The sequence below is a fragment of the Daphnia carinata genome, chromosome 6 (genome assembly GCF_022539665.2).
Source record: "Daphnia carinata strain CSIRO-1 chromosome 6, CSIRO_AGI_Dcar_HiC_V3, whole genome shotgun sequence".
NCBI lineage: Eukaryota > Metazoa > Arthropoda > Branchiopoda > Diplostraca > Daphniidae > Daphnia > Daphnia carinata.
Genome location: NC_081336.1, coordinates 1,286,192 through 1,298,196, shown reverse-complemented (window position 1 = coordinate 1,298,196; position 12,005 = coordinate 1,286,192). Strand labels below are relative to the sequence as shown.

Sequence of the window (12,005 nt, the reverse complement as noted above, 5' to 3'; positions counted from 1 at the left end):
ATGCTCTTTGGTTCTATTCCGTAAGAGATGAGAGCCCGACACGGATTATGGATAATTCAAATGGCGCTGGTATTGATGAAAGGCTTAAAATAATTCCAAACTGATACGCCGTAAAACCTTATCAAACAAGAATAGATGTAAGTTTCATTTTACAAATAAAATTGGATAAAAGAAATTTTACCGATCACGAGTAGGCACTTCCTGTGAAACAGCCACGGAGACGTTCAATGACTCCGCGTACCCATGTTTTGCCACTTCCTGGATGCGAAACTAGAGCCACTAAAGGTCGAGATGCGTGGCGGATAAATTTGACGTTGTACTCTTGACGTTCGGGGTCGTCTTCCTATCGCCGATATGTTACATCCAATATGCGACATCCGGTTGTAGAAAGGGATATTCCAACGGCGTCTCGGCTGCTCCAACGACCAATAAAAAATCACTGAAAAATTGAATAAACAAATTAGTCCAAGTGAAGGATAGCTGGATTTTTTAAAATAGTAAATTAAAATTTTTGGGAACGCTCGCGGCAGCATCGAGCAAAGAATGAATGATTAGAAGAGTTTGTTATTCATTTTATCTCTCGTTCTTTAGTTGGATTATTGACGTAGAACTTAAAAACAACAAAAAAAAATATGTGACGTAGGAGATGTTACAAATTTAGACTTTTCGCGCTATCTCAATCATTTTTGTTTATCGGCTATGATTTCGATATCTTTCCATCGACGGCTATTTGTTATCACGGCTGGAGAGATCTTTAAAAAAAGTTAAACAAAAACGACAAATTGTCACCATGACAACATTTCTTTTTTAAGGCAAGCCGGGCAACATTTCGCATTCGCCATGTGGCTCCTACTTTTAATGGTTTTACCGGAACACATCCGTAACAGGCGATCCGTTAAAGTGGCAGCTTTCTTGGTCGTTGTTGGCACCTTGCTCTTCTGGTGGTACAACTTCCCTTTCCAAAAAGTGCACCAATATATTATGGAGAGCCATAAAAGCAAATCCATTTTATTATGGAACGCTCACCCCGATCAAAGTGAGCTCTATTTCAAACAGAGTTGCGGTTCTATTCGCTGTGAAATCATTACGAATCGATCGGAGCGTGCCATGGACTCTTACGACGCCATAGTGGTCCTTTTCGGCGACACATTTTTGCCACTCGATTCATCGGAATTCATCGATTATCAAACAGCTCGCAACAACACAAATCAACGGTTTGTTTTCTTTACTCAAGAATCCCCACTATCGCTCGGCTCCGTTTACAATGTCAGTGAGTGGGCAAACATTTTTAACTGGACCATGACGTATAGAAGGGATTCGGATATTCCTTTACTTTACGGCCGGATCGTGCCGGAAGAATCTGCTATGCTCTCACCGGAAGAGGTGCTTCATCACATAGAACGAGCTCGTCAATCCTTCCGGCCACGTCCTTTACCCAATGCAAGAAAGAAGAAGACGAGCAAGAACGTTATTGCCTGGACGGTGTCCGATTGCAACACTACAAGTCGAATAGAGACGTACGTCGAAGAATTGAGTAGATACATCGATATCGACATGTACGGCGAATGCGGCAATCTCAACTTTGATGGAAGTTTCGACGTAACGGACTACAAGTTTTACCTGTCATTTGAAAACGCACTTTGTCCTGACTACGTGACGGGTACATTTTTCGAAATGATGAATCAGGACATTGTTCCGATAGTGTATGGTGGTGCCATCTATGAACAGTACGCGCCGATTCATTCGTACATAGACGCCCGCCAATTCAAACCGAAAGAATTGGCCGCCTACCTGACATTGCTGGACGCAAACGAAACGCTTTACGGTGAATATTTTTGGTGGAAGGATCACTATCGAGTGAAATCAAGTGTAAAGGGCATGATGGGAAACGCCTTTTGCCATCTATGTCAAGAATTACACAGAAATTTTCGATCGAAATCTTACCCAAATTTAACACACGAATGGAGCGAAAATCAGTGCACGACGTTGGATCCATTGTTGATCTCTTAAATTGTTTGTTCAATTTTTAAAAAGGGATTTAGTTACTGTTGACGTGCAGTGACGAAAACGGTGATGAGGTTTTTGGAATCTACGGTCGTTTTAATGTAAATCTTGTACAGATTAGCAAACGTAGCGTAGGAATTGTTTCACGAATAAACGCCATTGTCTCAAATGTTATCGCAAAAATCCAAATTCACTTCGCTTCCCGAAATTAAGCGCAAAGAGGTTTTAAAAAAAAGCTCCCATTCCCAAAACTAATCGACTCGAACATACTGTGTCAACCCCCAGATACGTAACTTTTTTCAAGAAAGGAAATTGCTAGTGATAAACCAGGACGGAAATAAACAGCGTTGTCAATGAACAAAGATTTAAAATTCCTTTGAATATAAGGAAACGAAGTTGTCGACACCGCATCCGCATTAGACTTTACGATATTTCGTGAAACGCAACCCATAAATCACGAAACTTCAAGTGGCCAGATGCTCAACTGGGATGGTTACTCACATTCGCAAAAAAAGAAATAGTATTTCGCAACGGGGGCCAACAACATCCATTCCAATCGAATGAGAACGGCGCAAAATAAAACTTGTAAATGATGTCAAGACGTTGAAAGAAACTAAACAGGACTTTCCTGCCCATTTCAAAAATAAAAAAAGCGGATGTGTCTATATCGTCAAAGACAAATATAGAAAATGGGGAATCAGACGCTCGAGGGCGTTTGGACGTCTTCCTTCGAGGTCTCATTTCACACTTCAGTAACGTTAGTCACTTTCACAAGGTTGTCTTTACTATACCAGTCCCCCTTTTTTCTGACAGTAAGAGTGGAGTGCTAGAAATCTCACGACACAAGTCGTTGAGCCGTCGTCGCGAGTGCTGCCCACAAAACGAACAAAGAATAACCAAAGATGCATTTCTTTAGCCTTCTTTTTTCGTTTTGTATACTATTAGCAACGTGTGCTGCGTTTACTGTCCAAAACCCGATTTCCATCAATATCCCGGGGCGAGTTGACTCGCAAAACATTGGAGTGGCACCGGATCGTACGTGCACTCCACCGAAACAGATGGACGCGTACGGAAACTGCCGTACACCTTGGGGCCGCTGAATATTATATGGTAGATTATTTAAAGATATTTTACCTAAATTTTTCATCATCATGGCTGATCTAACACTCTCCCATTTGTTTTTTCCAGGCAAGCTTCGCATTTCACGCGTTTTTCGGCTAGCGGAGTCAAGGAGTCGCTATCTACTACCCCGATTTCTTATACCGAGCACTGTATATCTTCTAGGTTAATCCAATACGTATTCTTCCAGGATGTTCTAAAAATACAATGAAATCATTTTTAATGGATAACAATAAATTGTCAAAAGACCGACTCGATGTGTATGAATACTATACAAATCAAAATACTTCATTAGGGTTGGGAGCATTTTCCTCTAGGACTCAACAAGTTACATCATCGTGTTTGAGGCATTCTATCGATTTACAGTAATGACTACTCATCATGGACCATACTGGACTGTTGATAGGAGCGAGTTCGACGAAAGTGAAAAAGACCCGTTCGAATTCTTCCTTTGTTAACTGATTGAAGCACGTAAAAAGCGAAATACCCTGGCGTATGAGACGAATGCCGATACCTGGTGTCCACTTTTCCAGAGAATGGGCAACTTTCGCTGTAGACGTGGTCATGACGTGCCGGATAAAGATATTGTACAGGTGTCGTTCATCACTATTTAAATGTCTCCCAAAGCCAGCAATCGAACGAAAGGTACAACGAAGCACTGCAACGTTAGGGTCTCTCTTACTGCGGCCTTTAATTCCAAAACCAAGCTGCAAATATGAAAGGGAAAACAGTGTTTCAAAATACAATTTAACAATCAAACCCGTACTGTGATCTTACTGGTGCAAATGTCGGGAAAAACGAATTGGCTGGTAATGTACACAAAAGTTCAGTCTTGATGAATGTCCTCCACGCAGTAGCAAATTTTACACGTTTCTGCGTAGGATCATTTTTTTCTAACGCGTCGAGTTTCTATGGTAACAAATTTAATTTTAACTTCAAAATAAACTTGAAATTAATTATTAAAACCTTACGTCTCCGTAGCTTTTCTCGACGATGAGATAGATCTCGACATCCTTGTTGTCGTATGGGATAAGTCCTGTCGTGTAATTTGCCAGAAGATCCCGGGCTTGCGTGGGGTTGGTTAATGATAAAATTATTTTGACGCGCGTGCAAGACTGAGACTCCAGCAAGGTGCTTAAGGCATGTTTAGTGTCTTGGCTTCTAAGGTGCGAGCCAAACAGGTACTGATTACTGACTTCTACAGGGTCATCTTTGTGGATTCTCTGTTTTAATTAAAAAAAAAACAATCCATTACGTATCTGTTAAATTTTAATTCTTGCTTTCATACCTGTAGGTGGGTTCGTATTTCTGGATTGCACTCAAACAGAAGCAGCTGTTTTGCCCCTGTTTTGAGAAGTTCTTTTGACAAGATTCCTGCACCAGGATTACCTATCACAATGGCTGTTGCTGGATCTTGAATATCACCAATTTGACTAATGAGGGAACCTATTTTCAGAAATAAAATGAGTTTACAATACTTAATGTAACTGAACATTACTGAGGTAGCTTACGACAGGCATTCCGATCAATAAGGGCAGAAGCTCTGTATCGTTCCAACTCCAACAAGGGTGCCTTGATGGCCTGAAACAATTTGTAGGCTGTAGCATCATTTTTCATCAATCTTTCTTCAGCAGCCTGGAATTTTTTTAGTGCTTGCTGTTTTTTTACTTCCTGCCACTTGGATTTCTCTTCAATTATTGGTTCTGTTTCATTATGTAAATGATGATACACATCTATCTTGCTCGTTTCCTGAACAACATATGCATTGTCATCAGCGTCTTCCAATAGTTTCGAGCAGGCTAAGTGACTTTCAAGTACAGATGCATCAAATTTCGATTCTACTGCAACAGAACTAACTCTACGTGCCAATTTGGTCAAATTTTGACCAGAGTTTCCCGAAGAGGGCTGCTCTTTAATGCTGGCAATGCATTTAGCATCAACCTGCAGGCTCGCTAGACTTGACGAGCTGTGTGCCCAATTCCTGATGGAAATTCTCTGAGCAGAACGTATAATTGGGGAAAACATACTTGTGGCACTTTTCACTGAACTATTTTGTTAATAAGTATCGACTTATTTTTAACTAAAAATCCAAAGAAACATGATTATTATGGGACGATCAACCCGGCATGAAGTCGGCCTCGTGACTCGTGTCTAGCAGACGGCAAATGATGGAGACTGCTCCAAAAACTTGAAGCATTTCGAGAAGTTTCGCTATGTAAATAACGAAATAAAGGCATTTAAATTACATGGTCATCATGTTAATATTTGGTAAGGTTGACTGAACAACTTTTGGAATTGATTTGATGAAATTGCAAGCTTTATATTCTCGGAAATCTTCGTTTTCAATTCAAGCAAGGCTGTGACGACGTAACGAATACGACGCAGAAAAGGCGATGGGTTTAAGCAACGACATCGATTTTTTCACCAAGACATACTGTTACAACGTGAAGAGGTGAGAAAGCAACGCCCGCACCTTTGATGTATATGTGTTTTTCATGTGAGATTTAACCTAGATCGAAAACCTTGACTGCTAACACTCATCTATGCTTACCGATCCCACGTGAAACACCATTTCAAAACGTTTTCCAATCCATCATCTGAACCGTCGTTAAGTTTATGACTTTTGGTCTGCGTGGCGTTCTCATCTTAATCTTAATCGTAAAAGGCACACAACAAAAAGTTGTGGTCGTTTTGGCAGTAAAAAAGTGTCTAGACTCTTCTTCCATTGTTCTCAAGTTAATGACGGATTCAGTGATCGATTGCCAGACCTTAAGTTATCTGCTACTGCGTAATGTTCATATTTATTGGAGATACGATTACGTGGTTAAGATCCTCGTCCAATGCTAGTCATCAAACAGTTGACAGAAACAAGACAGAATTGTGAAGTCAGTTCTAACTTTCTCGATCCCTGTTCAGTGGGGAACAACCGAACCCCATCACATTCGGTAACTAGGTATAAAAGTGGGTTGAAATATTAAAAAAAAGAAAGAAGAGGGTAAAAAAAAAAAAGTGTCTTTGTTCAAAGCGGATCGTTGTGGGGGACGCGTGCGGGACTCACGCGGTTGGTAGATCCTGGTACCGGGCTAGACCCACCAGCACGTCAGCATGTACACACGTTGTACCTGTGTGCCAGTATATGATGATGACGTTGGATACAGTTGTAACTTAGGTGCATTGAACGAAAAAAAAAAAAACGTTGACTTGCTCGTCTACAATCGATCGTTCGTTCTTTTTTACCTTTCCTTAAAGTTGAACGGAGTTAAAAGTACAGAGAGACCCATTCCGGCGCTGCAGTGCACCTCGTACGTGTGTGTTCTCATGGCCCGTCTTGTATAACGTGTCCTATTCGTTGTTCAGGCCAGCGCAGTTGACTCTTTGTATTCCGTCGTGATTGTTGTGTAAATATCCCTCCCTTGCCAGAAATCCAACCATTGTTCTTAACTAATTGTGTTTTGTTTGACTTTGTTTCATTAGTTCACCTTTCGGATGGCTTCTACTGGATTAGCGTCACTTAATGGCTGCCGAAAGGAGGTGGAATTAACGTCAAAGGGTTGTCAAGATGACGCAATGCTGGCTTGTTTTGTTTGTTTCTCCAACGCTGCCAGGTGTCGTCATCTGTCAACTTATTTACACTAGTGAAATGGCACAATCAGAGAGAATCACACGGCCTGGAGCCACAAAGAAAAGCCTTCGATGGCCATCGCTTCCGGATGAACTTCTCCTTTCCAAAAGCCCAAAGTGGCTTCGCTCTTTCTCGTTTCATCACGGCCATCCGCACAATCCATCTGCTAATTTCGTTCTACCCAAATTGCCATGCAGCGATCATAATTTTCATCCGCAGGAAGAGCCCAACGATGAAGTGTACAATCGAGTTGTTTTACCTCCACTGTCATTGGGCTCGTCTTCTTCCAACGCAGCTGCATCGGACAAGGCCGCTGGATCGTCGTGGCTTTTGCCAACCTTTCCGGCCTTCCATCGCAAAGAAGTCTACCATCGTCAAGCTGCCGCTAGGGAGCATCAACGGCGCCAACTGTCGGCCAAAGCTGGACGTCTTCCTCCTATCTGCACGAGCAGTACATCTCCTCCGCTCGTCGCTCAGTCTTCATCCGCTCCTCCGCCACGATCACCTCGAGGTTATCCATTTTTTCCTTTCCCTTTTTTCAAATTAAATTTTTTTTTCGTTGCATTTTCCAATTGAAATTCAGTTTAGAATGACGGACAAACAGCTGATTGTAATAGAAGCCCTTGTAGCTTTTTTTCCCCTCGTTAATTCCATAACGAAGGAAGCCATTCAATAAATAAGGATAACGTGTAATTATTAGAAGACAAAAAGGGGATCTAGTAATCGATATGAATATGGTAGGCGTGGCTTCCAGACAGATACCCGTTTTGTCTGTCCTTGACGTCATCCAAGTAGGGAAAGTTTTTTTTTATATATTTTTCTTTTTTTTTTTCTAAATGAGATTTGTCTTTCAATACAGCAGGTTTTTTGTCCGTCTGCCCTTACAACAACCGATATACAAAGTTAACCGCTAGCCATACTTTGCTCAGTCTCGGATCGTGAGTGCTAGTTATTGGTTTAGAAATTTTTGTCTCCAATTGAAAAGAATTTATTGAAAATTGTTTCTTTTTTTATTGCGTGACTGCAGCCATAACAATCAGCTAAACACATCGCTCGTCTACATAATAGGATGTATTAGTGTGTCGATTTGTTTGTATCGAGTGAGTGGAAAAAAGAACAAAATTCGTGATTGTTGTTTGTTTCAAAGGTGTGGAAGGTACGAGCGTGACGTTGGTGTCGAGTCGGAGCAGCCGTGCTGGAACGCGAATAGAAGGAGAAGAAGAAGAAGAGGTCAAGATGGCAAGTACTGCCGATGTTGTCGGGCATCGTAATGAGCCCCATGTCCATTTATGGTCGCAAGGAAGGGATGAAGGAGAGGAGGACTATGATGAAAGAAGAGAAAGAGAGGAACTGATGGCGCTGTTGAGGCCTGTACAAGTATCCATATCGGGTCATCACGCACCATCGCCGCTAGTGCGACCACGGCCAGAACAAAAACCAACAGTCGATGAAAGTAAGCGAACGAAGACGACCGGATCACGTGACCAACAGACTTCCACTCCTGTTAACACAACAACAGACTTCCAGTGGACCATTGAATGGACGCCGAGTGTAGACGTCTTCCGACACCATTCCTCGACGTCATCATCGGTAGCACGTTTTTTTTTTTTTTTTTTTTTTTTTTTTTTAGATTATTTCGTTTTTATTGACCTCAATATCTCTTTAAAAGTAGACAAACAGCTGTTTGTTTTTTTTAGAGGTCAAATCAAGAAAGAAAAAGACAGTTAGATTTTTAAATGTAATAGATTGGGGACAAGGTTAGACTGAAATTATGAGAAACGTGCACCTGTCTGATTTGCTTTTGATTCAAAAGGATGCTGAAGAATTGATTGGAGAAGACGAAATGGCCGCTCCGTGGCCAGTTGAGCAGCATTGGCGTAGCTCGCAAAGTGCCAATAGAGTCCGCCATTCGCCACCGACGTCAATCGAACGGGCAAATAAGATTAGCGAGCCATCCGTGAACTATTCCGCACCAGCTTCGACGTCGCCTCCAGTTCCGGCGTTGAGAGCCAAAACAGCCCACCCTTCGATGTCGATCGAACATCAGCTGATCTCTGGCCGACGACACTACGACAGCCAGGATTCCGGCGAGATTATCGAAGAGATCGAACACATTTTCGATGAGATGATCGATATCGAATCATTGGATGATGAATCCGTAACACCCGAAAGGTAAGTCACACGCGAAAGCTTTTCTTGTTGTTGTTTGCATTCACGTAATAACGGGTCTGTCCGTTTGTATGGTTTCCCGTCTCAATGGCAACCAAACGTCACAAACACAAAAGCTGTGGGTTGTTGTTGCTGATGTCCTCCCAAGGTTGTCGCATACTTCCTTTCTCTGTGAACGAATGCGACAGGGAAGAGCTATAGAAATGGGGACGATATCGGTTGTAATGTAGTAGTCGGTCAGGCCGTTTCCAGATGGACGTGCAATAGTGGCGTGCGTGGCAAATAGTTTCCCGTTTGTTCGCAAAAGGCATGAGGATTGAAGAGAGTTTCGTGTTTTGAGGCTATATATGTGAGTGATTACCTCATCCACATTTGCTGTATTTTTTTTTTTTTTGCTTTTTTTTTTTTTTTTTTCTTTGGGACCGGGTCCAAAAGTGTGAATAATATGGGCAGCATGACTTCGAGACGATCGAAAAGAATCAGCAGGACTCCCATCGTTTCATTGCAGAGTCATTGCCGTCGTGATGACCTTATCAAGCGGTCTGTATTTGTCTGGTGATTCATCTCTATCGTGAAACAAAAAAAATATCTTAAATTGCACAATGCGAAAAAAACAGAAATTTCGAGAGAATGACGTGGCAGCCATTTTGAATAATGAATTGGTGTAGATCGATGTAACTGTCATTGATGTGAATGGTTTTAGTGCTGGCAGACGAAATCGATTTACGCCGCCATTGTTAAGAGTTCGCTATTCGCTCACGAGATCAATTGATTTTTCCCTTTTTTTGAAAGTGTTTTGCAATTGTTTTTTTTTTTTTTTTTTTTTTCAAAGCAGGTTGAAAGAAGATGATGATGAAGACTTTCCAGAAAAAGATCCGCCCGTATTTGGTGTGCATCTGGAACAGTTGAAAAAAATGCTGCATCACAATGCCCCCGGCATCAACAACAATGACATCATTGAAGACATTGCGGATGAAGATTCCAGTCAAGAAGCAACGTCATCGTCCCCGACCTTCCGTCAAGATCCGGCAGTTGCCGAACACCTGTTGGCTGTACCGCAAGAAGATTGTTTGCCTAATGTTGTCCAACATTATCATCCGGATGACCGGCCAATCAGTAGGAGTCCCCGTGTCGTCCACAGTCCCGTGCTGGGCGAACCTGCGAGGAGACCTTGTGTCTTTGAAGACGAGGAATATCCTCCGGAAAACGATGAATACAGCGAAGAGACTTGCCAATCACCTGGAAGATTGGCAGCTCATCCTCGAGTCAATAAGAGTCGATCGCTTGCCTCGTTCGCCAGCCGCCATAGTCCATCACCTGATGACAATGGCCGCCGACAGAGGTCTCTGCCTACCCGACGTCTAGACGGATCCAGGTAAATAAAAAATGAATCAATGCCAATATTTCTTACACACACACGATTTTTGATTATAAATTGAAAGTGATAAAACTGAGAAAGCTGGCGGCCATGTCGTTCAACCAATTAAAAAGATTGCAGTCATGCCGTCGAGCATTCTCAGCCGTCAAATGAAAGCTGGCCAATCACCAGGGCCGACTGCTAAAGCCAACCGACCCGAGAGTCCTCAAGATCCTAGAACAATCCTTCAAATGTCGCTGAAGAACATCCACTCGTCGGAATGGTATCGTCTTTCTGGCAATTTCTCTTCGTTTCTTTATCATTTATTATTTGTTTTTTCAATGTCGATGTTGCAGGGAAGTCAAAGTGGAAGGCATCCGTCGCGTAGAAGAGCTCATTACGTCGCATAACGATATAGTGACGCCTGAAGTTCATATTATTGTTCTGGCATTGCTCGAGGAGGTATCGTAATGAGGTTTAGTCGAGAACCGATTTTATTTTTTTTCGTGAATAATTTAAACAAAGAATTTTTTTTTGGTGTCTGAATTTCGGCTTGAATTATCACAGGTTAAAAATTTACGTTCACAAGTGGCCCGTGTGGCCATCCACTGTGTAGGGAAAATGTTCCAGCATTGCGGCAAACAAATGGAACAGGTAAAATTCCAATGTCTTCCATCAAAATCCCTCTATTGATCAGCTATTGTCAAAACTTTTAATGAAAAAGAAAAATTGATTAACGACAGCTATGGTACCAACAGCGCTGTTGTTTAATTATGCAAAAAAGGGATTGCGAACTTGAGCAGCGTTTATAATTTTCTTTGTTATTAGTTGGATAAAGAAAGGGTCTTTTTATAAGCTCATGATGGATGATGTAAAAAAAAAAGAAAAGGAAATTAAATTCTAATAATTCAAATATGGCGATGGTGTCAGAAATGATCACCTTTTCTCACAAATTGTTTTATCTCACGCAGGATTTAGATCGAACGGTACCGTTGCTGTTGAACAAAATAGGTGATACGAACCGGTTTATCCGCGAAGACGCCCATTCGGCCTTGATGAGCGTAACCGAGTTTGTTTCACCGCCTAAAGCCATCGTCGTGATCGTCACTGAAGGCCTCGCGTAATTAATTATTTCATTTTCAATTGTATTATTGCTTTATCCCCTAAATGTTGAGCCTATGTCTCTAATGTATTAAAACATTTCGCGTATGATGTAGGCATAAGAACGCGATCGTGAGAGCGGAAGCGGCTAAATTACTGGCAGCTATCGTTGTCAAATTAGGTCCAGCCAAGACCCTGAGCGGAGCTAAAGACGTCACAGAAAGGGTCCTACCGGCTGCAGCCCATTTTATCCAGGATGGGAATCTTGAAGCCAGGTAAACATCTCATTAATCATATTGATAGTTACACGAAGACACATTTATAAGAGAGGGAGAGAGAGATTCGTGGAGGTAATGGATCGTGCTGATGGATCGATGGGGAACTCTAGTTGGATATATAATTGATGATAAAGCCAATAGTAGTTTTTAATCAAAGGAACTTTTGTGAGTTTTCAGGGCCCAGGCGAAGAAGATCTTTAGTGTTTTGATCGAAGATCCGGTGTTTGACAAAGCCATGCAAAAGTATCTGTCCCCGACCGTCCTCCGCAATATCCAGCGGACGTTGGATACGCTCCGGAAAACGACGACAACTAATCATCGTTGAAAAATACATAATTGGCGAACTTTTTTTTTT

The 12,005-nt window shown here is 41.9% G+C and overlaps 3 protein-coding genes and 1 long non-coding RNA gene across 6 annotated transcripts; 2 read left to right on the top strand and 2 right to left on the bottom strand.

Annotated features, from left to right (window-relative positions):
• The first annotated feature begins 805 nt into the window (after positions 1-805).
• On the top strand, positions 806-2,100 carry LOC130689900 (alpha-(1,3)-fucosyltransferase C-like). The gene has a single exon (XM_057512841.2). It carries the CDS (start codon positions 841-843, stop codon positions 2,008-2,010), a length of 1,170 nt encoding a protein of 389 aa, XP_057368824.1. The 5' UTR covers positions 806-840; the 3' UTR covers positions 2,011-2,100.
• A 1,260-nt stretch (positions 2,101-3,360) lies between these two features.
• Positions 3,361-5,296, bottom strand: LOC130689898 (uncharacterized). Its single transcript, XM_057512838.2, has 5 exons — positions 4,635-5,296; positions 4,412-4,569; positions 4,095-4,346; positions 3,901-4,032; positions 3,361-3,830 (listed from the first exon to the last, which is right to left on the bottom strand). The coding sequence occupies exons 1-5, from the start codon at positions 5,146-5,148 to the stop codon at positions 3,444-3,446; spliced, it is 1,443 nt and encodes a 480-aa protein (XP_057368821.1). The 5' UTR covers positions 5,149-5,296; the 3' UTR covers positions 3,361-3,443.
• A 601-nt stretch (positions 5,297-5,897) lies between these two features.
• Positions 5,898-6,602, bottom strand: LOC132088124 (uncharacterized). Its single transcript, XR_009421362.1, has 2 exons — positions 6,361-6,602; positions 5,898-6,245 (listed from the first exon to the last, which is right to left on the bottom strand). It is a non-coding gene; the product is annotated as an uncharacterized LOC132088124 (long non-coding RNA).
• On the top strand, positions 6,598-12,005 carry LOC130689896 (uncharacterized). 3 transcript variants are annotated; one of them, XM_057512836.1, is made up of 10 exons: positions 6,598-7,256; positions 7,893-8,335; positions 8,559-8,917; positions 9,750-10,289; positions 10,357-10,554; positions 10,628-10,733; positions 10,839-10,925; positions 11,243-11,391; positions 11,489-11,647; positions 11,828-12,005. In XM_057512836.1, exons 1-10 carry the CDS (start codon positions 6,683-6,685, stop codon positions 11,973-11,975), a joined length of 2,763 nt encoding a protein of 920 aa, XP_057368819.1. In that variant the 5' UTR covers positions 6,598-6,682; the 3' UTR covers positions 11,976-12,005. The 3 variants fall into 3 exon arrangements, with proteins under 3 accessions (XP_057368819.1, XP_057368818.1, XP_057368820.1); XM_057512835.2 differs by having other exon boundaries at positions 6,683-7,256; positions 9,747-10,289; XM_057512837.2 differs by lacking the exon at positions 6,598-7,256 and having other exon boundaries at positions 7,741-8,335; positions 9,747-10,289.

Excerpts from the sequence above, each read along its gene's own strand:
- LOC130689900 (XM_057512841.2), top strand. The coding sequence starts at position 841 with ATGTGGCTCCTACTTTTAATGGTTTTACCGGAACACATCCGTAACAGG.
- LOC130689898 (XM_057512838.2), bottom strand. The coding sequence starts at position 5,148 with ATGTTTTCCCCAATTATACGTTCTGCTCAGAGAATTTCCATCAGGAAT. Across the intron at positions 4,570-4,634 it reads TATTGATCGGAATGCCTGTC|GTTCCCTCATTAGTCAAATT; the intron begins GTAAGCTACCTC and ends TTCTGAAAATAG. Across the intron at positions 4,347-4,411 it reads AAATACGAACCCACCTACAG|AGAATCCACAAAGATGACCC; the intron begins GTATGAAAGCAA and ends TAATTAAAACAG.
- LOC130689896 (XM_057512835.2), top strand. The coding sequence starts at position 6,683 with ATGACGCAATGCTGGCTTGTTTTGTTTGTTTCTCCAACGCTGCCAGGT. Across the intron at positions 10,290-10,356 it reads CGACGTCTAGACGGATCCAG|TGATAAAACTGAGAAAGCTG; the intron begins GTAAATAAAAAA and ends ATAAATTGAAAG. Across the intron at positions 11,648-11,827 it reads GATGGGAATCTTGAAGCCAG|GGCCCAGGCGAAGAAGATCT; the intron begins GTAAACATCTCA and ends GTGAGTTTTCAG.